The 23,704-nt window shown below is 44.8% G+C and overlaps 1 protein-coding gene across 10 annotated transcripts in view; it reads right to left on the bottom strand.

Moving 5' to 3' along the window:
- Nucleotides 1-23,704, bottom strand: part of MBP (myelin basic protein) — a 126,247-nt gene that overhangs the window by 95,786 nt on the left and 6,757 nt on the right. For 9 of the 10 annotated variants that reach the window (XR_010323428.1, XR_010323430.1, XR_010323429.1 and 6 more), the window contains exon 2: nucleotides 4,496-4,571. The exons of the other annotated variant lie outside the window; for it this stretch is intronic. Coding sequence is in view for 6 of the 9 variants with exons in the window: in XM_064294381.1 (XP_064150451.1) it covers nucleotides 4,496-4,546 (51 nt within the window). In the remaining 3 variants the exon portion in view is untranslated. The remainder of the gene's footprint in view (nucleotides 1-4,495; nucleotides 4,572-23,704) is intronic. 10 annotated transcript variants of the gene reach the window in all.

Below are 23,704 nucleotides of genomic sequence, written 5' to 3'. Positions count from 1 at the left end.
GACAAGGCAAGAAGGATCTTCCCCTAGAGCCTCTGGTGGGAGCACAGCCCTGCCAACACCCTGAAGTCAGAACTGTGGACTCCAGAACTCAGGGAGAGGGAGTTTCTGTTATAAGCCACTCAGTGTGTGGTGTTTTGTCACGGCAGCCCCACTCTCCTCCCTACACTCTGGCGTGTATCTTAAGGAGGGGAGAGAGAGGGAGGGGAACTTCCAAGGTGGTGAGTCAGTGGAGAAAACCTGAGGGCTGTGGACTGTGCCTTCCTCGGGGAAGGGACTGTGTCTTCCTCACCCCCTCTTCAGTGCCCAGTAGAGTGCTGGGCAGAGAGCATGTTCTTAGCACAGTTTGCCCAGGAACACAAGCGTTTATGTTAAAAAAAAAAAAAGAAAAGAAAAAGGCAGAAAATGCTGTATGATTAACTCATCCATTCAAAGACATTTGTGAGTCAGCTGTGTGCCACTGTGTTCTAGGTTCCAGAGAGAGAGAAGAAAGGAGGGAGAAGAGTCCTATCCTGTGCCTGCTAATGGGGGAACCAGACAATAACAGGTCAGGGGGATGGATATTCTACCCCATGGGTGCAGGTCTATGCAGGCAGCTGGGAGGGTGTTAGACATGGGAGGGGAGGAAGGCATTTCCATGGATGATGTTGGGAAGATGGGTGTTAGTGAAGGTGAGGAGCAAGCCCAGGGGTCCCTGGGCACAGGCAATGGAGCAGGCACAACGAGGAAGCTGGTCGGTGTGAGGGAGAGGGGCTCCCCTTCTCCTTGCAGTGCCCTCTGCTAAGAGGTCACAGTCACAGCCTCATCAGACAGAAGCCTCCCCTGGCCTCTGTCATAAGGAAAAAAATACCTCCCGGTATCACATACAGAAAGAGTCCCTGGATGGTGCAATGGTTAAGCACTGGACTACTAATCAAAAAATCAATAGTTTGAACCCACTCAGAGGCACCTCAGAAGAAAGGCCTGGAGATTTGCTTCTGAAAGGTCACAGCCTTGAAAACTCTATGGAGCAGTTCTCTTCTGCACACAAGGGGTCGCCGTGAGTCAGCATCGATGTGATGGCAGCTACCAGCAATAACAACATCACAACCAGAAATAGACAAGATGGTGCAGGATCGGGTGGGGAGTTCGTTTAATTTCTTTCTATTCTGGTTCCACTTTAGAACACAATGCCACATGCCATGCACGCACATGCTAGCTAACATACATGCATGTTTCATGTAACATGTACGTGGCATGTGACATGTCAGAGCACTTGTCTCAAAAGACATCAAATATAGTCAAACGGGTTAAAAAATGTTGTAAAGAGGTCACTTACGTGTAAAAACTACCCATAGGAACCAAAGTATTTTTAATTCTCAATATTTTGGTTTGTTTTTAAATCACTGGAACTTCAAAATTAGATTTCAGAAAACAAAAGCACAGCCTAGGCTTTTTGTTGCTCAAAAACCTTACTTCCATAGAATTAAGCACATTAAAACACTTATCTCAGTGTTTTACAATGTCAAACAACAGGAAAGAAACTGCAACCCACAGAGAGGTTTTTAGAAATAAGAGTCGAGGGTCAGTCATTCTAAGACTTAATGTACCATGCGATGTTTAACAGTCTTAAGCTCCCTGAGAAAAAGGTGTTTTTTCTTCTTTCACTTTAAATTGAGACTATACCCTCCGGTTGCAGAAACTATGTTCATTATACGATATGCTCAATGGCGTTAATAATTATAGTAACCACAAGGTTATTAGTAATACAGGTTAAGAATGTGTTACATAAAATGATGACTTATCCCTGACTCAGTGTTCAGGAGAACTATTTACATATTTATAAAATGGATCCTTCTTTCCATCGGGGAAAAGGGGATTCCCAATCAATAATAACCTTATGAAAATGTAAATCCCGCCTGGTTCACCTTGGAGCTGACATCATTCAGCAAGTGGCTAAACAATAAGATTCGTAACTGTAATTAAGATAAAATAGGGGCCTGAACAGTATATAACCACTTATTTCCTTTGCACGGATGATCGGAAAGAAATGATGGAAAATTATCCTCTTGACTGATACAGAAATTAGGTCCAAATACAAGTCAGTGACATGCAAACACTGCCAAGCCCATCATTATGAAGTGAAAACGGCATCACAGAACCAGGGCACAGGGCTGTTGGGGCTGCAACTTGATTCAATTCGGCTGACGCTTTTCAACCACTTCTGTGTATAAGCTGAGGGTTTCCATCCTTTGCACCATGACATCCTGGGGAATTATAATTTGTCTTGAGACGTGGCACAAATAAGTTCGTGTCAAGTTAAAGTACCAAATAAGTGGAATAATATCCCCTTTTTCCCCCTCTAATATGAGAAAAAAAAAATTTTTTTTTTTTTTTTTTAATATGAGGGGTAGAAACCCTGGTGGCATAGTGGTTAAGAGCTACGGCTGCTAACCAAAAGGTCAGCAGTTCGAATCCACCAGGCGCTCCTTGGAAACCGTATGGGACAGTTCTACTCTGTTCTATAGGGTCACTATGAGACAGAAGCAACTGGATGGCAATGGGTTTGGTTTATTTTTTTTGCTGTTTGTTTAACGTTAGGGTGGGTTCAGTTTTGTCCATGGTGTCAGGCTTACTTCCTGGCAATGTGAAATGATTTTGGAGTTGGGGGCAGGGGATGGACACAGAGCTGGAGAATCAGAGGGCCTGTGATCTGGGGCCCACATGAATATCATCTGTTGTAAGCCTCTCCAGAGGAGAAAGGTTGAGGACCACTACTGAGCCATGAAGGAGCCCTGGTGGCACAATAGTTAAGCGTTCGGCTGCTAACTGCAGGGTCAGTGGTTCGAGCCCACCAGCGGCTCCACAGGAAAAAAGACCCACAATCTGCTCTGTAAAGATTACAGCCTAGGGAACGCTATGTGGCAGCTCTACTCTGTCACGTGGGATTGGCTCAGTGGCACACAACAACAACAATGTTGCACCACGCTGCATTTACCTCTTTGCATTTTCCAAACTTTCTACAGTAAAGGGAGGTGAGGGGTGTGGTGGAAGATACCTCTGGGAAGGTCGACTATGTGAGATCACAGAGGGCTGGGGAGCTGGGCTGGGTTGGAGGAGTTGAGGCTGCAGTCTGTGCGCTGAGGCTGCCCTAACAGTTTCTGGGGATAGAAGCCTACAACGCAGGAAAGTTTCAAAAGAAAACCCGACAGGCCAGTCTAGGACACACAGGAGTGGGAAGGACCTGGAGCCCTGCTCTCAAGCCTGGAGAGCACTCACAAATCCTGCTGTCAGAATCTATGAGGGTGGGCTTAGACCTGGTAGTTTTAAAGGCTCCTCTGGTAATTCAAATGAGTGACCAAAGTTGAGAGTTACAGAAACAGGAAGGAAAAGCAGGTGAGGGGCCACAGTGTTCAGCTGGATAAGAAATGTTAACAGGGGCTTACACCAGGTGTGCCAAATTTGTTCCACTAATCTGAACGCAGGAACCCTGGTGGTACAGTGGTTAAGCGCTTGGCTGCTAACTGAAATGTCAGCAGTTTGAAACCTCCAGCTGCTGTGCTGGAGAAAGATACGCAGTCTGCTCCTGTAAAGATTACAGCCTAGGAAACACTATGGGGTAGTTCTGCTCTGTTCTATCGGATTGCTATGAGTTGGAATCGACTGACTTGATGGCAACGGGTTTGGTTTAGTCTGAATGCAAGTGACTGATTTAGTGTAGTTCTAAGGAAGGGCCTCGAATATTGTCTGTCTTTTAGCCAAACGTCTGAGATTCAGAATGAGTTCTTCCAGAAAATGATCAGGGGAATACATATGCAAGAACTGAAAGTGAGAGCTAAATGCCAAGTGTGATGACAGGAGAGCAATAGAGACGAACACACAGAATCAGGCTGTGAGCTGGTAGGCAATCTCATCGCTTCACTGCTATGCCACTGGTCTGAGTTTTCACGCTCTTTTTTTCTAGAGCAGCAGCTAACTAGGCAGAGTGAAATTGAAAATTCTATTTAAGAAATAGGAAATGGTGAAAATACAAAAATGTTTTTGCATGAGAGCAAAGAAGTTTTATAATCTCTTTTCTGAGAACCATTCCCTACTTCTGGGACAAATCACAGAACGTGGACAAGGAATGGGAGCCCCCTCACTCTGTTTCTTTACTTTGCTTTGCTTTCTTTCTTGCCTTCTTTGCTTTTTTCCTCTATTTTTCTGCTTCTCTCTTTTTCCATCTTTCCTCTCTTTTCCCCTCCTTCCTTACCTTCTCCCTTTGTCCCATCTCTCTTTCTCCTTTCTCTCTTTTTTCTCCTCTTTCTTTCTCTCTCTCTAGGTCAGGGTCTATAGACATGCAATATTCCAGAATAAATTAGTCAAGAAGGCCCAGCTTTCCACCAACCATCCCGGAAGATCTATGGCGGCTGAAACCTATCCTTTATCCCACTATATCAAGGATCTTGTGCTTAATAACAAAAACAAAACATATGTTTTTAGGGAAGATTTGGGTTTTTATGCTGGACTCACGTCTTACCTTACTGGCTTTCTCAGCATTTAACTCTCGCTTTCCCACATGGTTTCCCATTGTGAACGAATACGCTTTTCAGAAGCTAAAAGAAAAAAAGTGTTAGTTTTAAAAAAAGTACTTTTAAAACAAGTACTTATACAGTTTTCTACGTTGTCTTTCAGTCAGAACAGCAATCCTGTGAGATACTACTATGCCCACTTCAGAGAAGAAAAAACTAAACCCCTGAAACTCAAGAGACACACGAAAACCGGGTTATTAATAAGTCCATGGAAAGAGCTAGAAAGTAGATTAGCTACTAGTACCCAAATTCTGTTCAGTAACAAACACATTTTAGTTTGTTTCCTCATCTATAAAAAATGTCAACCCATCTCAAGAAACCTCACAGATGATTTATGCATAAATATATATTAAAGAGGGACTCACCTCTCCTGTTTAGGTGCAATGTGATGAGATTAACTGAGATACCAGAAAAGCACTCACCACTCTTCTAAAAATAAAAGGTAATAAGCAGATATGGGGTGCTAACTGCCTTAAAGAGCCCCTGCTAACACAGAAACAACAAATATCAGACTGAGGACTGCTTATCAGGCAGGTATCCAAAGAATCCGCAGAATTTGCAGAGAAGATAAAATTGGATTAAAAAAAAGAATGTGTTCTCATTTTTATTTTCCAACTCAAGCCTTAGCAGTAAATCTATAATTTTTTTCCCCCAAAAGGGCACAATTGAAGACTGTAGCCAGGCCCATTCCAGACAAATAGCATATCCATCCGTATCCCCTATCTGAGGGCCCCTCACACCATCACGTAAGACAGACAATTTAAATGTAGTTTTCCATGATGTTTTCTTTGTGAAAGTCCCTGGGTGGTACAAATGGTTAACAGTGAATGTGCCCGGCTGTCAACTGAAAGATTGGCCATTTGAACCCACCCAGAGGTGCCTCAGAAGAAAGGCCTGGCAGTCTACTTCTCAAAAATCAGCCACTGAAAACCCTATGAAGCACAGTTCTACTCCGACACACATGGGGCCACCATGAGTCAGAGTCTACTGGTCAACAACTGGTTTGGTTTTATTTTTGTATTCTTACCTGCCAGGCCCAGAAAGAACTGTCCTTGAAAGGTAATAAAATGAATTGTCTTCTAAAAATGGGAAGGGGCGATTTACAAAATATCACATAGGCCTGACTATGAGGCAAGTTTCTTCCCCAAAAGCCATTCTTTAGAAAAGAGGGAATTGCCTAATGTTTGACTTTTTCACAGTGCTACTGGTGCCTTTCCAATGAAGAATGAAGTTCTTTGTGAGGGATACTTTCTCCACAAGTAGCCAGACCTGACCATGGATGGTGGAATGAACGGCTGGGAAGGGATGCCATAAAACTGTACAGTGCTGTAGTTACTCCTAGGAGCATAACCTCCCCATGTATGTTGGATATGGTGAGTTGTTACACTGTGGAGACCATAAACATTCAACTGTATGAGGAAGGAAAAGCCCCATCTACCTGAATATTATGTAAAATGGGTGCTCTCATTTCCAGTGAGGGCGTCATTAAACCAAAAACCAAACCCATAGCTGTTGAGTCGATTCCAACTCATAACATCCTTATAGGACAGAGTAGAATTGCCCCATACAGTTTCCAAGGAGCGCCTGGTGGGTTCGAACTGCCACCCTCTTGGCTAGCAGCCATAGCTCTTAATAACTATGCCACCAGGGTTTCCAGGGCATCATTAGAGAGATTGAAAAAAAAAGTGCTGTGCTTCCAACAACTTAGATCAAAGTGGTGATAATGTGCTCTGGAAAACTTGTAGGTAAATCAAAGAAGAGGTTCCCATGATGATAAAGGTACTACCACCCGTGAAGTGTTTGAATGCAACTGTTTAATGAATGAGAGTGAAAAAAGCAACATTTAATATGAGTAACTGTAAAAATGCAAGCCTACCTTTACAGATAATTTCAGTATCCAGTGGGATTCTATCATCTACCTTACCTCAAAAGCCTTGATGGAGTAATGTTTTCATTGGGAAAATGGAGGTTTGGGGCACACATGGTACTTTACTTATGAGAGTGGGTAGAAGGAAAGAGAATTATTTTTGTTCTCGTTCTCTTGGGGTCTAACAATAGTCAGCAAACATGAGTGAGTGTCCCTTGTGAGACATGACTCTGAGTGCTGGGTATAGAATAGCTGTTATTCCAATGTTTGTCCTCTTTAAGTTCATGCAGTGGTATCTTAGCTAAATATTGAGAAATTACAATATTTATATAATATACAGAATAACAATTATCAAACCCTTATATCTATCTTCCTGTTCACAATACGGTTTGTAGGGTTTTAAGAATTGGTCTGTTGACTCCAACTCATGACGACCTCATGTGTACAGAGCAGAAATGTTCTCCATAAGGTTTTTCGTGGCTGATTTTTCAGAAGCAGATAGCCAGGCCTTCCTTCCAAAGTGCCTCTCGGTAGACTCGAACCTCCAACCTTTCCCTTTTCATTAGCAGCCAAGGGTGTTAACCATTTGTACCACCCAGGGACTCCTCCCCTTGGTACTAAAAAAAAAAAAAAAACCATTGCCATTGAGTCGATTCCAACTCATAGCAACCCTATAGGACAGAGTGGAACTGCCCATAGGGTTTCCAAGGAGTGGCTGGTGGATTCGAACTGCCAACCTTTTGGTTAGCTGCCGATCTCTTAAACACTGCGCCACCAGGGCTCTGCACTTGGGATAACTGCGTGAAATATTTTAATCAATATTCAGAATACTCAAGACTACTAAGCATAGAATAGATTGAAATACTGAAAGTCAAGATCAGAATCTGTATAAAACTAATTAGATTATAAGAAAAACAGAAACGTTTGACTGGCCTCTCGGATTAATAGAAGGGAAATTTGTTTTATACACATGATTTATTGTTGTTGTCAGCTGCCATGGAGTCGGCTCCTGAGTCGTGGCGACCCCAGGTACAATGGAACTAAACACTGCCTGGTCCTGCACCATCCCCATGGTTGATTGGAGATCAGATTGTTGTGATCCATAGGATTTTCACTGGCTGATTTTTGGAAGTTGCCAGGCCTTTCTTCCCCTTCTTAGTCTGAAAGCTCCACTGAAACCTGTTTAGCATCATCACAACATGTGAACCTCCACAAACAGACGGGTGGTGGACACGCATGAGGTGAATTGAACCTGGAAACCCTGGTGGTGTAGTGGTTAAAAGCTATGAGGCGAATTGAACCTGGAAACCCTGGTGGTGTAGCGGTTAAGAGCTATGGCTGCTAGCTAAAACATTGGCAGTTCGAATCCACCAGGTACTCCTTGGAAACCCTATGGGGCAGTTCTACTATGTCTAATAGGGTTACTGTGAGTCAGAATAGACTTGACGGAGGCGGGTTTTTTTTCCTCACGTACATTAGGTGAGAATTCTACCACCGAACCACCACTGGTCCCATATGTATCGTTAAAAAAAAAAGTTGCTGATAAGTCGACTCCAGCTCATGTGACCCAATGTACGTCAGAGGAGAACTGTGCTCCATAGGATTTTCAAGGCCGTGACCTTTCAGACGCAGACTGCCAGGCTTTCTTCTGAGATGCATCATTTAAAGGAAAAACGTATTGCAACTGGTGTTTTTTTTTTACTTTTTGTTAGCAGCCAAAGTAAATTCTAGCCTTTAAGGCACAATTAACATACTGGCAGGACAAGAAACGCAAGGAAGACAAAATAGCAGTGTGTGTGGTAGTCTTCTGAGATGGGGGCCCTTCACCAATGGGAAGGCTGTTTTCTGAACTTCAATACAGGAGTTGTAATCACGTTGTGCTCAGAACCACACAGAGCGTTAAGTTCACACACGTTGTGGTCTGTGATCCTGAGTGCCTGGCAGCCTAGTTCATTAGTGTGAGCCCTCGGCCCCACTCTGTGCTCTGAGGTGGGAGAGGGATGGTACAGGAGGACAGATGTAACCACTACCGGGACTGAGAACCACCCGGCAGCTGGTTTCCAGGGCTTCTGTAGTTGCAGAAAGAAACCATCTGCAGACAGAAGCAGCTGAATGTTTGTCATCACTTTCAATTGAGAGGGCAAGAGAAAAACCTGATGGACTCGTAGGAGGCTTCATGGAGGCCCGTCTGACTCTGAAGATCTCTCGGGTAATTTTAGTAGCTCTTTGTGAAACAGAAAAGGCAAAGTGGGCAGAGCTGCGCTAGGAGGGAAAGGTGTTCAGATTGTATCCGGGCTGCCAGGGCTGCCATAGGCAATTTAGATGGAAAGTCACCTCCAGATCAGACTTCTCAAAGGTCAAAAGGACCGAGAATTTCTACATGTGCACGTGGTCATCCACGCACGCTTTCTGTTAGCTGCAGGGCTAAGATGACACATTTACAGTTAGAGCCACAACCTAGAGTACTGGGAAGCACCCCATCTTAAGAGTACGGCTTTTTATTTTTAATGATAGGCTTACTGTAGCTGAGACCGCTGAAGGTTACCTTGTGGAGGACTTTAAGGTATGTGTGGGGATAAAATCTATTGGCATGTAAATGTCAGCGGTGGAATGCTGGGCAGGACACCTACTCTTCCCTGTAGTAACCAGTGGCCCTCTACAGGGAGTTCCAGCTGTTTTCTTTTTTTAACTTTATTTTGATCGTTTTATATGTATATATATAGATATATATATACACATACACACAGTACGTAACAAACTTTGCCATTTTAACCATTGTTAAGTGTACAACTCAGTGACATTAAGGATAGTCACCATACGGTGCAACCATCACCACTATTCATTTTCAAATATTTTTTTTCATCCCCCTAAACAGAAACTCCATTACAGCCTGGGAAACCCTATGGGGTAGTTTTACTCTGGTCTACAGGGTCACTGGGAGTCTGAATCCACCGGATGGCAATGGGTTTGTTTGTTTTTGGCTTTTAATCGGAAACTCAGTGTCCCTTAAGCAATTACTCCTCATCCCCCACCCCCGCCAGTCCCCCGGTTACCATTAATAAGCTTTTGTCTCTATTCTAGACATTTCTTCTTCTTTGTTGTTGCTGTTTTTAGTTAGTATCAAGTCGATTCTGACTCATGGTGACCCCATGTGTGCAGAGTAAAACTGCTTCATAGGGTTTTTAAGGCTGTGACTTCTCAGAAGCAGATTGCCAGGCCTTACTTCTGAGGTGCCTCTTGGTGGGTTTGAACCACCAACCCTTCAGTTAGTGGTCCAGTGCTTAACCATTTTGCCACTTATCATATAAAGGAGATATCACTATAATGTTTGTCCCTATGTGTCTAGCTTAGTTCACTCAGCATCATGTTTTCAAGGTTCGTCCGTAGGATAGCATGTATCTTTATGGCTGAATAATATGTCATTGTATAGCTATACCACATTGTGTTTATCTATTCAGCTGTTGATGGACACTTGGCCTGTGTCCACCTTTTGGCTCTTGTGAATAATATAACAACGGTTATACATTGGAGCATATACATTGTATATTAATAATGCTGAAATGAACACTGGTGTACAAGTATTCTAGTCTGACAATTCCTTTGGGTTTATAGCCAGGAGTGGAAAGGCTGGGTTGTTTCAACTCTTTCCAGTATAAATATGGCATACGAGACCTAGTTCTCATCCCAGGTTCCAGGGGTGTACCCAATGCTGGGCCTCAGGCTCTGATAATGAAACTCTCTGGAGCTGTGGGGCTCTCTCCCCTTCGCCAGGCCCAGGGTTACCAGGGCGGGTGGTGGGCAACTCAAGGGGCCTCCATCCAGCTCCTAGCTATCTGCTATCTCATACACATTTCAGAGATGTTTATGAAAGTCCCCATACACGTGTACATCACTCTTTGCCTGACAAGGTCCAGGGAAGTGGAAGATGTAAAAATACCAGCTGCCACTAAGAAGCCAGAAGTTACATCACACAACTAGCCCACACCCAAGAGCCTACTTCCTGAACATTTCATAACACGGAGGAATCTGGAAGGCATTATGCTGAGTGAAATTAGTCAGTTGCAAAAGGACAAATATTGTATGAGACCACTATTATAAGAACTGGAGAAATAGTTTAAACAGAGAAGAGAATATTCTTTGATGGTTACCAGAGGGGGAAGGGAGGGAGGGGGGAGAGGGTTTTTCACTAATTAGATAGTAGATAAGAACTATTTTAGGTGAAGGGAAAGACACCATGCAATACAGGCAAGGTCAGCACAACAGGACTAAACTAAAAGCAAAGAAGTTTCCTGAAAAAACTGATGGCTTCGAAGGCCAGCGTAGCAGGGGCGAGGGTCTGGGGACCATGGTTTCAGGGGACATCTAAATCAATTGGCATAATAAAACCTATTAAGAAAACAAATGAACAGAAAAAAAAAAAAAGAGCCTGCTTCCTGGTTGACAGCTAAATCGAAGGACGTAATGCAACTTTTGCTGGTTTAAGACCATACCGAGTGTTGCAGGCTGGGGGAGACAAGAAAGGGTGTGGGATGCAAATAGGAGATTCAAGAGAAAACAATTCTCCAAACCTTCAGAGAAGCCTTCAGATTTTAAAACGCCAAATGGGCCATTTCTGAAATACCTTTGGGTGCAGTTTTATAGACACTGGAGATACTGCAAAACCCTTTGTTTAAATAAATTTATCGTGGGATAAAGAAGACCTTAATTCCAATCTTCCTAGAGAGCTGGCCTGGTAGATGGGGTCCAACAAATCACCTCAGCCCCCTCCTAGAACCTTCTAAAATGTGAGGAGACAAACTTCGTCCCTGTTGAGAGTTTAGTTGATACACAAGTTCGGTACAGCAACGCAAGATCAAATTTATGGTAGGGTGGAAGTAACTCTGTGTTTTTTTGTGCTTCACTGTGTGTTTGGGCTTATTCATAACCAATGTGTACAGTGTATTTATGCCCATGCTGTGTGACACAGATCACAGCTGTATCATTTTTACAGGTTTATAGTTCTTTCAGCGTTGCTTTTATAACTTGCTACTGATTGCACAATATTTTTTAGAGCCCATGTTCAAGAAAACAATTCTAAAATGTTTCTATGGAGATACAGGAATAATTTACAGTGATTGGCTTCATCCTTCACGTTTCTATAAACCACGTCATGCTTGAATTATAGGAATAACCTGTAAACTAGGCCCTTTGATTCTCAATTCCCAGTTAAGAAAAGCTGAGGAGACTGAATCTAGGTGGAAGTACATCAAGGCCTCTAGGAATATATTACAGTGTGTCATGGATTCAATTGTGTCCCCCCAAAATGTGTGTCAGCTTGGTTAGGTATTGTGTAGTTGTCCTCCATTTTGTGATTTTCCTATGTGTTACAAATCATAATCTCTGCATGTGGTTAAAGAGCATTAGGGTGGGATGTAACACCCTTGCTCAGGTCACATCCCTAATCTAACGTAAATGGGTTTCCCTGGAGTATGGCCCGCACCACCTTTTATCTTACAAGAGATGAAAGGCAAACAAGCAGAGAGTTGGGGACCTCATAGCATCAAGAAAAAAGCACTGGGAACAGAGTGTGTCCTTTGGACCCAGGGCTCCTGTGAGGAGAAGCTCTTAGTCCAGGGGAAGATTGATGAGAAGGACCTTCCTTCAGAGAGAAAAAGCCTTCCCCTGGAGCTGACATCTTGAATTTGGACTTCTACTAGACTATGAGAAAATAAATTTCTCTTTGTTAAAGCCATCCACTTGTGATGTTTCTTTTAAAACAGCACTAGATAGCTAAGTCACAGTGAAAAATAGGAATTAATCAAAACAAACAAACGAAAAAACCCATTGCCGTTGAGTCGATTCCAACTCATAGTTATCCTATAGGACAGAGTAGAACTGCCCCACAGGGTTTCCAAGGAGTGCCTGGTAGATTCAAACTGCCAATCTTTCAGTTAGCAGCTGTAGCTCTCAACCACTGTGCCACCAGGGCTCCTAATTACATTATGAATGTGTTCTGTGTGGAAAAAAAGAGTGTGAGGATAGGTCTAAGATAACATACATTCCTAAATTATTAATTAGCACAATAAAGAAAAGTAACGCCTTACCCTAACAGTCGTTGTTGGGTGTCATCGAGTCGATTCCGACTCACAGAAACCCCAGGTGATAGAGTAGAACTGCCCCATAGGGTTTTCTATGTTGTAATCTTTATGGCAACAGATCGCCAGGTCTTTCTCCCGCGGAGCTGCTGGGCAGGTTTGAACTGCCAACCTTTCGGTTTCGCAGCTGAGTGCTTAACCCTTGAGCCACCAGTGCTCCTTACTCTATCAAGTAACCTTGAGAAAACATATGAATAATGAAAGCCTGTTTCTTATAAACATGTACCTGGACACACAAGTTTCATAATAAAAACAGTAGAGACTTTCTTAATTCTCTACCTAATATCTTGCAATAACAGCTGGTGAAAAGTATATGCCAGCAATTATTTGGGGTTTAATTCCATCCCTGCCAATAATTATTTACTGGGGGAGCTTAGCAAATTTAATTTCTCTCAGCTTCTGATTTCTCCTCTGAGAACGGAGGATAACAATATCTGCCGTGTAGTGTGGCAAGGATTAAATAAGGCAATGCACGCAAGGCCAACGGCCCTGGTAGCATCCCAATAGTGTAACTCCTTCTCTTAGAACAGAGCTTGTTTGTCACCTGTGGCGCTGAGTGCAGATGCAGACCAACAGGGAGCCAGCTATGATCCCAAAGTGCTAACGTTTCCTGTGTTAAAAATAATCAAAACTCACCGAAACTGGACAGAGGGTTTATTCTAAACACTTATTCTATATGCATATATCTGTTGTCATTTAGTCGGTTCCAACTCGCAGTGCCCCTATAGGACAGAGCAGAACTGCCCGATAGTGTTTCCAAGGCTGTAATGTTTACGGAAGCAGACTGCCACGTCTTTCTCCCATGGAGCAACTGCCAAGGGCTTAACCACTGCGCCACCAGGGCTCCTTATATGCATATTGGGAACCATTTTGATTCTAGAAAAAGCAAATGGCTCAGAGAGGCGAGGTACAATGAGGTTTATAAAGGTAAGAGGAGGAAGAAATGCAGAAGATCAACCATTGGCTCATTTTAACTTGATTGACTGAACCCTTCCTTCCCTCCTAATTGAGATCAACTGACATCAGGTTACTTCTGGCCTGGTTGCCAGGTTTGGGTGAGCGGCGCCTGGTGCATAGGAGTATTGTTGTGTTTTGGAGGTGATATCCATTCTAGAAGAATGGAAATAATGGAGAGATTGATGTGGATTTTACACACCAGTAAAGGCTTCTTTGACAACTGGGCTGTGGGTCGAACCTTGAGGGAAAATACTGTGCAGTATTCAGATTGAAGGAGAGAGGAGTAGACAATGTGTCCCAGGAACGGGACAGCCTGCATAAAGGTAATGAATGGGAAAGAGTTAAAATTCCCAAGGGCCACATCATTTCCTTTTCGGGAATGCTAATACAGGACGGACAGCCTAGCAGAAAGCTGTAGGGTGTGGAGAATAGCCCACTGCAGGGCCCCCTGACTCCAAGCCAATGGAGCACAGGGTGGGGGTAGCAGGACAGGCATGGCCCCAGCACAGGCCTACCCAGTCTTATATGGCTAAACCCTCGGAGCAAACCTCCTGTAACTGGGACAGCAGCCAGCTGCACCCTCAGAGACCTGCCCTGGCGTGGTCGGGGTTTGAGGTGTCACCTCCGCCCACCCCACCTGCAAAGATGAAAATATACCCCACCCCCCGAAGAGTGGTTGGCGATGCATCAAGTTGGCCGGGTGGACAACGTACCTCTCTGACTTGTAAAATAAAACCCAGAGACCAGGTTCAAAAGGGCAAGGAACACGTGTGTAAAATAAATAAGGGATTTCGCAAGGAAAAAAATAATGTAACTTAGTGACTAACTTCTACTCCGTTCCTCCCCCTGCCTGTCTCTGTCTCTCCCTCTCTCCCTTTTCCTCTTCTTCCCCCATTTTCCTCTCTCTACCAGACCCGAGCAGTTATCATCCATGCTTCTTTCTGTAGACTGTCATTTCTATTTCTCAGGTCAGAATGTTCTGTAACATACTGTGTTCATAACATAGTAAACAACAGCCAGCAGCACCAAAACCAAGAGCCAAACATAAATCACACACACACACACACACACACACAGACACACACACAGACACACACATGCCATAAAAATAACTACACCATTTTATAGACTAGAGCAGGGGGTGGGAAGCTCAACATATCGACGGCAAAGGTCTGACACCCACAGCTTCCCACACCCCTCCCTTCCGTCACAGGCCCACTCTGCACAGACACCGTGGGTGTGTGTGTGCAGGATGCATCCAAAACCCACTTCTGTCGAGTCGATTCCAACTCATGATGACCCTATAGGGTTTCCAAGGCTGTAAATCTCTACAGAAATAAACTGCCACATCTTTCTCCACTAGGGGTTTCGAACTGCCGACCTTTCGGTTAGCAGGATGCATTAAGATTCAGAAATCACTGGCAGGGGGCTCATGCAGCCCGCTCTGAATCAACCCTCCCAACTCAAGCAGATGATTGCCTAAGGCGGGGGCTCAGGGCCAAGCACCCTGACACCTGGCCTCCTCCCCCACCTCTGAAGCTGGGGTAGAGTCTCACCTGCCCAGGCCTCCTTTCCTCCTGATCTTCGATCTTCCCAATTCTCTGAGGTCAAGGCCACAGTCCACCTAAGAAGTCTACATACACCCTAGAACCATTGTCAGGAGCTGCATTGGGCTAGGCGTCCTGACGGCTCTTAGAGGCCTTTCCTAAGCCCAGTGCGGACTCACTCATGTGAGAATTGCCCAGGAAGAACCAGCTTCTTGATGTTCCGGGGTGGGAATGCTGGCTTTGGCGATATCAGGCAGTACCACCCGTTAGCTGGCTGCCACCACTGTTAGTCTCCCCCAGAACTCCCAGAGAGAAGTGGATTTACAGCACAAAAGAACGCTTCCTTAAAATTATTGATAGATCATTTCAAAGAAAATGATGAAATTACGTTAAAATCGAGTTTGTTGGAAACCTGCTTGAGGCCCCTTGACATTGAAGATAGAACCGCTATTCTAAAAACTAGTTCTGGGGCACCCCGCTTTTGGTGTAGTTCAATTACCACCCATCTAAAGTACAAAAGAGTATTTTCTTGGAACGAAAATGCAGGTGGAAGCAGAATTCATGACTGCGTTTAAGTGAGAGCTCCTTTGAAGATTTCCTGTTACTGCATTCACAAGTCCCCAGTCAGGTAAGCAGCTTGGTCTTCTGGAGCTAGCGTGGAAAGCTGAAAAGCAACCAGGTCTTGAGCACGCTGATGCTCATCTGTGGCCACTGAGATGGGACGAGCACAGTCACGCCGGCAGACTCTGATCAGGCAGGGAGGGGACTCGTGAGGGCATGGCTGACACACCCACCCCGTCCTGGCGGGGCTCAGAGGCCTGGTGCCTGCTGTGGGGATAATAATCACGGCTGAAGCCTAGTCCTGTGCCTGCTGGACACTTTACATAAGTTCCTCCTGGACGCACTGCCTGGCTGGCATGGAGGCAGGGTGCTGGCCTGTAGGAAGCCCCGATGAGCAGGCTCCTCCCCATGTGCTGGCTCGTGATGGAAAACGGTAATTTCCTGGACACCCTGGGGACGTGGCTAGTTAATGTTTTACAAGCACATAGCATTAGTCAGGAGAACAGCGGGCCTTCCTGCACCATTACAACCAGGGCGTGTATGGAGCATGACTCGAGACAGACACAAACACTGCAGGCACTCCTTGTGGCCAGAGCCAGCGAGTAACAATGACAGTGGCATGTTTACTTCACTTGCGGGGTTTCATCCACCTCCAGCGACTCAGAAATTCCCGACAGCAGGCCAATGGTGTTGGGAGCCCGCAGGCAAGTGAGGAAGTGCAGGTCCTGGTCTCAGCTGAGGAGTTTAACATGGCCAGGGGCCAGAGTAGCCATGCCCTGAATCTTGACTTGAAAAGATGGAGGATATCTGAATATGCAAATCCTTGACCCAAAGCCTCTGGATCCTAATTGGGGGACAGGATGCTCTGCTAGGCTGCCACCTCCACCCTGGTCCTGGAGAGACCAGAGCTAAGCTCCAGCATCCAACATTTTACCAGGGAGCTCCTTGCTTCCAAGACACCATGGGAAGATAAAGGATGTTAGCAAGTGACAATTGTATTTAAAGAGAGGGATGGGAGACAGTGACAACAAGAGCATACAGTTCGGGGGAAGACCCCTGATTTGGAGCCAGGAACTTATCGATTGCCAACATGGCAGGAAGCTTACTATGCGTGAGGTTCTCCCAAAACCTTCTGGAAGTAATGCTTCTTTCATCCTCTAGCCCTGTGGCGAGGCAGGAAGTTCCTGGGTGGTACAAAGGGTTAATGTGCTCACATGTTAACTGAAAGGTTGAGTCAAGCCAGAGGCACCTCAGAAGAAAGGCCTGGTGACCTGCTTCTGAAAAATCACCCATTGAAAACCCTATGGAGCAGAATTCTACTCTATGGCAACTGGTTTTTTACATCTGTAAATATGATTCTGTTTGGAAATAGGGTTTTGTTTGTTATGTTGATTAGGTCATACCTGAGTAGGGTGGGTTCTAAATCTAATCACTTCTGAGTAATAGAAGTAGTAGAATGAACGTGGAGACAAATGGGGAGAGACACCATGTGAGGACTGCCTACAAGCCAAGGAACTGTGCAATGCCCAGGGCTATCGACAAGGAAAGGATCAACACCACTGAGACCCTGGTTTGGACTTTCAGCCTCCAGAATTTTGAGACAATAAATTTCTGTTCTTTAAAGCCACCCACTTGCGGTACTTGTGTTACAGCAGCACTAGGAGACTAAAAGAAAAAAAAAAATTTTTTTTTCTTTTGACAGGTTCTTATACTAAAAAAAAAAAAAATGTTTTCTCAATGCACTAAGTCTTGATTTATTAAGGAAGGATTAGAAGAGATACCATCCCCTTTCAGACTCTTCGGTGAATGTTCTGATGACTAAATTTATTAACGACAACACCACTGGCAAAGTGTTCATAGCTCATTTCCTTGGACATGAACATAATCATAGAGTAACAGCAAATATTGAAGTACCTCAAGAATACATCATTCAACTAAGCATCTTTTTAAATTCTGCTATTGAAAAAATGATGTTTAAATGAGTAATTAAATAACAAACACCGAAAGCACAAGGCATATACCATGAACGTTAGACCACCAATAAGCTTGCATTTGGAGGAACTTTGAATTTCCAAGTGTTTTCTGCATGCCATTTAATTTCCAAATGGTATCTTGAGGGCCTCAAAAGATCAATATCCTTTCAAAAGGCAGTGATTTATTATTCCTGCTAGGTCGAGGCCTACAATATTATTGCTCCATCAAAATCAAAACTGTCCAGGAATGTCTTTCCTAAGAAGTAAGGGTATGGTTTGAAAAAGTCAGCATCTTGGAAGAGTATACTCACAATATTGTGGCTTAACTGATAAGTCATGACCACGGTATAATAAAGTGTGTAAGTTATTTCTGAAAACAACAGCAAAAACAAAACCTGGTGGTCATCAACTCTGACACATGGCAACCCTATGTGTGTCAGAGTAGAACTCTGATCCACAGGGTTTTCAATGGCTGATTTTTGGAAGAAGATCACCAGGCCTTTCTTCCAAGGCTCCTGTGGATGGAACACAGGTTGAACCTCCAACCTTTCAGTCAGCAGCCAAGCGCGTTAACTGTTTGCAGCACCTGGGACTTCTAAATATTTATTTCTCCAAATCTGTAACACTTGTGGATACATAATTTCTTATCCAACCCCAATCCCAGGATTCAAGTCGGGGTGGAAACATCAAAGCCAGTGTGATGAGAAGGGAAGAACACAGATGGGAGCAGTGACCAAAACCCTTGTCTCTGCTTGGCAGCTGTGATTGGATAGGCTGCTCATTTCTAGGGCCTCCTTTGCTTTCCCTCTCAGGAAATACGGGTAGGGATCTCTCGAGTCCCAGCCACCTGTAACTGCCTCGGCAATTTCTACAAGCCAGGAACTGAGGACGCTAGCCCTGGGACACTGAGCAGCTGCTAACATCCAGGTCCATGACATGGGAGCCCAGTCCAAGGTGAGATGCTGTGAAACGTCATCTTGCGTGTCTACTAGGTGGCCATGCCTGAGAGAGCAGCCACAGAGCCAAGATGAGGCAGGATGCCAGCACACCTGCCCTTCTTCCTCCTCTGGTCCATAGGATGCTAGAAGGGCAACCTCTCCTGGGCCTCTGGGCTGAGCTTGGAGGTGAGACTCACTACTGGTGGCTCAGAGGTAGAATTCTCTCCTTCCATGCAGGAGACCCAGGTTCTATTTCTAGCCAAGGATCCTCAGGTGCAGCCATCACCCATCTACCACTGGAGGTATGTATGCTGCTGTGATGCTGAACAGGTTTCAGTGGAGCTTCTAGACTAATATGGATTAGGAAGAAAGACCTGGAGATCTACTTCTGAAAATCAGCCAGTGAAAACCCTATGGATCACAATGGTCTGTTACCTTGAGTTGGGGGCCAACTTGATGGGAGCTATAACAACCACCTCACATACTTTTGTCTCCATCCTTTTTGGAGTGAGGCACTGTGCATAAATCAGAAGACAAAACCAAACCACTGTTGGACCCTGCAGCCCTACAGGTCTGCCCCCAACAGGACTGAGCCACGTGCCTATATAAGCAGACATCCCACAGAGGTTAGGGAGTACCTTACTACCACCAAGAAGAGTCTAGAGCAGAGCTTTTCCTTTGGACCTGGGGTCCCTGTGCTGAGAGCTGCTTAGACCCAGGAGACAGAGGGAGTTGTACCACTGGAGTGACAGCAGCAGAGCTAGAAGACTGGTACAAGATGATATAGTGGGCTTCCTGGCCCATGGAGGAAAGGTGGCTACAGCAGGGCTCACAGATCCACAGAGCAAGAGAGCTGAGGGCCTTCAGGCAAGAGGCTTGCTGGTGGAGTGGGGTCTCTCCAGGCACTTGTTGGCAGAGCTAAAAGGGCTATAACACTGGCCTGAGCAGAGCAGGGGCCATGAGGAACCTGTCCTGAGGGGGCCAAGAGGAGGCCTGCATAGTGGGGTGTGGGGGTGGGGTGGGGGTGGGGAACTGTCCTGCACGGAAGAAGCGAGAGATGTGCTCTTCACTTTGGAGGAAACTTCCAGACCTTGCCTGTGTGCTTCTTGATATTGACCCTGTTCCCGTTACTTCCGTTTAATCCTGATCCCATGTTAATTCCCTAATGAACCATGTAACTGTGAGTAGGGTCTGTAAATTCTGTGTGGGCACTGCAGTGAATTAATGGAACCTAGGAGAGAAGTAGAGAGTGCTTGGGGTGGTCAGCTGGTGTCAGAATTGGTAAAAAGGCTGGAGGGGGGAGATATGTGTGACCTCCACCTCACAGGAATGAGTTTTGGACTGACGTCAATGCTGATTCTCATTCTTCTACTTAGATGAGGTCCATGCCAGTTGGTGCCAGATACAATGACCTCAGCTGGACGGTTCTCTCCTTTCTTTCAGGAGGCCTAAGGGCACCGATTTGGGTCTGAACTTGACCCATTTTAAAAAATGCATTAACGGTTTCTGCCTCTCCTCTCTGCCTTTTTCCATATCCATCCTTCCTGGGTCTCTCTATAATATACTACCAAAATGCATATAATTAGCCAAGAATCCATCTCATCAGCAATACCCAAAACTCCACAGAAAGCAACTACGAAAATTAGTCTAACAGATGAAAAGCTATTGAGATTGGAAGGGCAGATTCCTACCACTGAATCTGGCCATAGCTATCATGGTAACTAAGCATAGTTCAATGTGAAAAGGTTGGGATTTCCCTCTTCATGGGCTGAGGAAGCCCTGAGTCCAGGTAAAGTTTCAAATTTCTCTTTGATAAATGCCATAAAAGCAAATGAAGTTATGTCTCGGGGATTTGGGTCCCGGTAGAGTGACTGTAACACACCAGCCTACACACAAACACAACCCGAGACCTTTTCCATCTTCATGAGCAAATGTTTTGTTTTGTTTTAATGGTGACAGACTCAGTCTAGGTCTCACGCTATCCTCACATTCAAGTTTACTTTGAGTTCCTGTAGCATGCTTCACTTGGGTGTTGCTGATCCGACGTAAACATTCTTTTATTCAGCATTGGGACTATTAGCTAATGCAGTGTTCAACACGACATTTCCCAGCATTTTCAGGGGGCTGCTTGCCTGGTGCACACAGCTCTGAATTCCATCTGCCCTTCACAGAACAACTTCCAACCACCAGGTTGAGATGAATAAGGTTTGCTTTTAATATCTGGCTTAAATCCTCCCTGTTTCAAAATAAGTCTTGACACTGGAAAATAATGATGAAATAACAGAACCATCATCTGCCTTTTAAAACCACACACCTTTCATAAAGCAATATAAGATGAAATATTGAAAGCCTGGGTGCATTATGCCTGCCTGGGAAATGTAATTTCTCCTCCGTGGTTTTCTAGGCAGACAACTGCAGCTGGTGTTTCTACTTCATAAATCCTTGGTCTCAAGCTATTTCAAGGTTATTACATTTTTCAGACATCGGAAAGAACTAGCACAAACACAAACAAAACGCTCCAAACCCACATATAAGAGAAGCCTAGCTCCTGAAATAGGTGAAAATCATTATTTTATGAAATTACTGCTTCAATTTACCTTGACTTCATAAGGCACCATACTAAGCTGAATAAATCATACCCCAATTCTTTAACTCACTTCCGGTTGGTGGAAAACAGATGTAGACATTGTTATGGATTGAATTGTGTCCCCCCCGAAAGGATACACTGAAGTCCTAACCTCCAGTACTGTGAACGTGACCTTGTTTGGAAATAAGATCTTTTGAAGGTGTTATTAGTTAACATGAGGTTGCACTAGAGCACAGTGGGTCCTAATCCCATCTGAGTGGTGCCCATATAGAAGAGAAGAAGACAGACAGAGAGGCAATAGAGGGAAGACGGCTCTGTGAAGGTGCATCTACAAACCAAGGGATGCCCGGGGCTACCAAAAGCCTGGAGAGACAAGGGCCTTCCTTAGAGCCTCTAGCGAGAACAGGGCCCTGCCCACGCCCTGAATTCAGACTTCCAGCCTCCAGAACTTGAAGACAGCACATTTCTGTAGCTTAAAGGCACCCACTTTGTGGTCCTTTGTGGTCCTTTGTTACGGCAGCCCTAGGAAACCCATACAGACATACTGCTTCTGTGACATTCTGGCTGTGGCATGTTTCAAATAGCAGATGATGATTAGAAAGAGTGGAGTCTGCCCAAAGATTTATGCAACAAATACCAAGAATCTATTCTGCTCAAATCAGTCTTCTCTGCACCGTGGCAGATACTAGGATGAATAAAACATTGTCTCTACTGCAGAAGACATTTAAGCTCCCCAAAACAAAATGCTCCCCAAACTGGAGAAGAGCACCTCCCACCCTGAAAGCTGTGCAAGGGGGCAGCCATCCTAGAAGCAGAGGTGAAGAGGCGGGATCTGGCCCCATGCAGTGCTCCCTGGGAAGTTTCCACATCACGTGATGCCTGGAAGACCTGAGCACCGATTTCGCAGTGCTTCTGCCAGCGAGGAAACCTCTGCTTATTGAACAGCTAGGAAGGAGCTGACACGAGCTGGGACCCACACGTACAACTCTTCTGCAAATAATTCATGTTCACCACCCTCTGTTTGACAAAGATCACACCCTCACCACTTCCGCCCTTCTACACCAGCTCTCCTGAAACAGAAGGAAATTTAACCCCCGTGTCGAGCAGTCATTCTCTGAAAGACAGAAATTTCAGAAAACGGATTCTGATTTCAGAAAGTAAAGTGACATGTGTCATACCAGTGGCTCAGGCCATCACTGTACAAATCATTCTCATGGAGGCACACTTTATAGACAGTCTCGCCAGGAGTGGCTTCCCACCTGGAGTGGGATCCCTGGAGTCAGACTAGCTCAGGCCAACACTGACCCCCTGTGTCTCAGCTTTGTCCCCTGCAGAGCCTCTCCTGCAACAGCACTTGACTCAGGTCAGCCAACAGCAGAATTAATGCCCATCGTCGCAGAAGCAGTAATCAGAATTTCAAGATGGTCAGGACTACTGCCTACTCATCAAAACAACGTCGAAAACAAAAGGCAAAGTCTAACTCTACCTTCAGAAAAAAAAAGTTTAATGCCAGTAATAATTTTGTAGACAATCTTAAAATTGAGAGGATAGAAACCAAACGCAGACCTTAACTACTAAATAAAACAGAATCGAGGTGCTATGGAAGTCATTCATTTGATAACACTTACTGAAGGGTTGTTTCAACTGTTTTTTTTTGCAGTTTAAGACTTACAGGGCAGTCCAAGAAGAAGCATTACATCCTGAAGAAAAATCACCAGGAGTTGGTGAGTGGAAGCTGATTTCCCCTGAGAAAGCAGTGACGCCAGACCTCTGACCAACCTCCCTGAAGCTCTGAAGGCATCACACCTGTCTGTTACAGACTGAATTACGTCCCCCCAAAATGTGCACTCACATATGGTTAGAAACCCTGGTGGTGTAGTGGTTAAGAGCTACAGCTGCTAACCAAAAGGTTGGCAGTTTGAATCCACCAGACGTTCACTGGAAAACCTATGGGGCAATTCTACTCTGTCCTATAGGGTCACTATGAGTCGGAATTGACTCAATGGCAACAGTTTTGGTTTTTGGTACACATGTGGTTATAGTCCCATTTGGAAATGGGTTTCTTTGTTATGTTAATGAGATGCTATTAGTGTGTGCAGGGTGTGTCTTAAATCAATCTCTTTTGAGATATAAACCAAGCAGATTAGGTACAGAGAAGCCAGCACAGATGGGGGAAGGTAGATGCCACATTAAGATCACCAGGGAACAAGGAGCAGAAGATGAAGAGACAAGTGTCTTCTCCCAGAGCCAATAAAGCCTTCCCCTAGAGCTGGCGCCCTAAATTCAGACTGCTAGCCTCCTAAACTGTGAGAAAATAAATTTGTAAAAGCCACCTGCTTGTGGTATTTCTGTTATAGCAGCACTAGATGACTAAGACACTGTCCTTATGTTGTTAGCGTCAATAGGGCACTGCCCCCCTATATAAAATCAGTGTCACTTTTGGTGTGGTACATCAGTCACAACTCAGGAGAAACACTTCCTATGCTTTCATACCTGCTTCTTTCCTTTCAGAATGAGCCACCGAATGCAGACCTTCCTGTCCGAGTGGACCCAGAGAGCCCCCTGTGGCCTGCCCACAGGGGGCGGCATAGCC

The sequence above is a fragment of the Loxodonta africana genome, chromosome 11, assembly GCF_030014295.1.
Source record: "Loxodonta africana isolate mLoxAfr1 chromosome 11, mLoxAfr1.hap2, whole genome shotgun sequence".
In the NCBI taxonomy this organism is placed as follows: Eukaryota; Metazoa; Chordata; class Mammalia; order Proboscidea; family Elephantidae; genus Loxodonta; species Loxodonta africana.
This window is presented reverse-complemented; position numbering and strand designations above follow the sequence as displayed.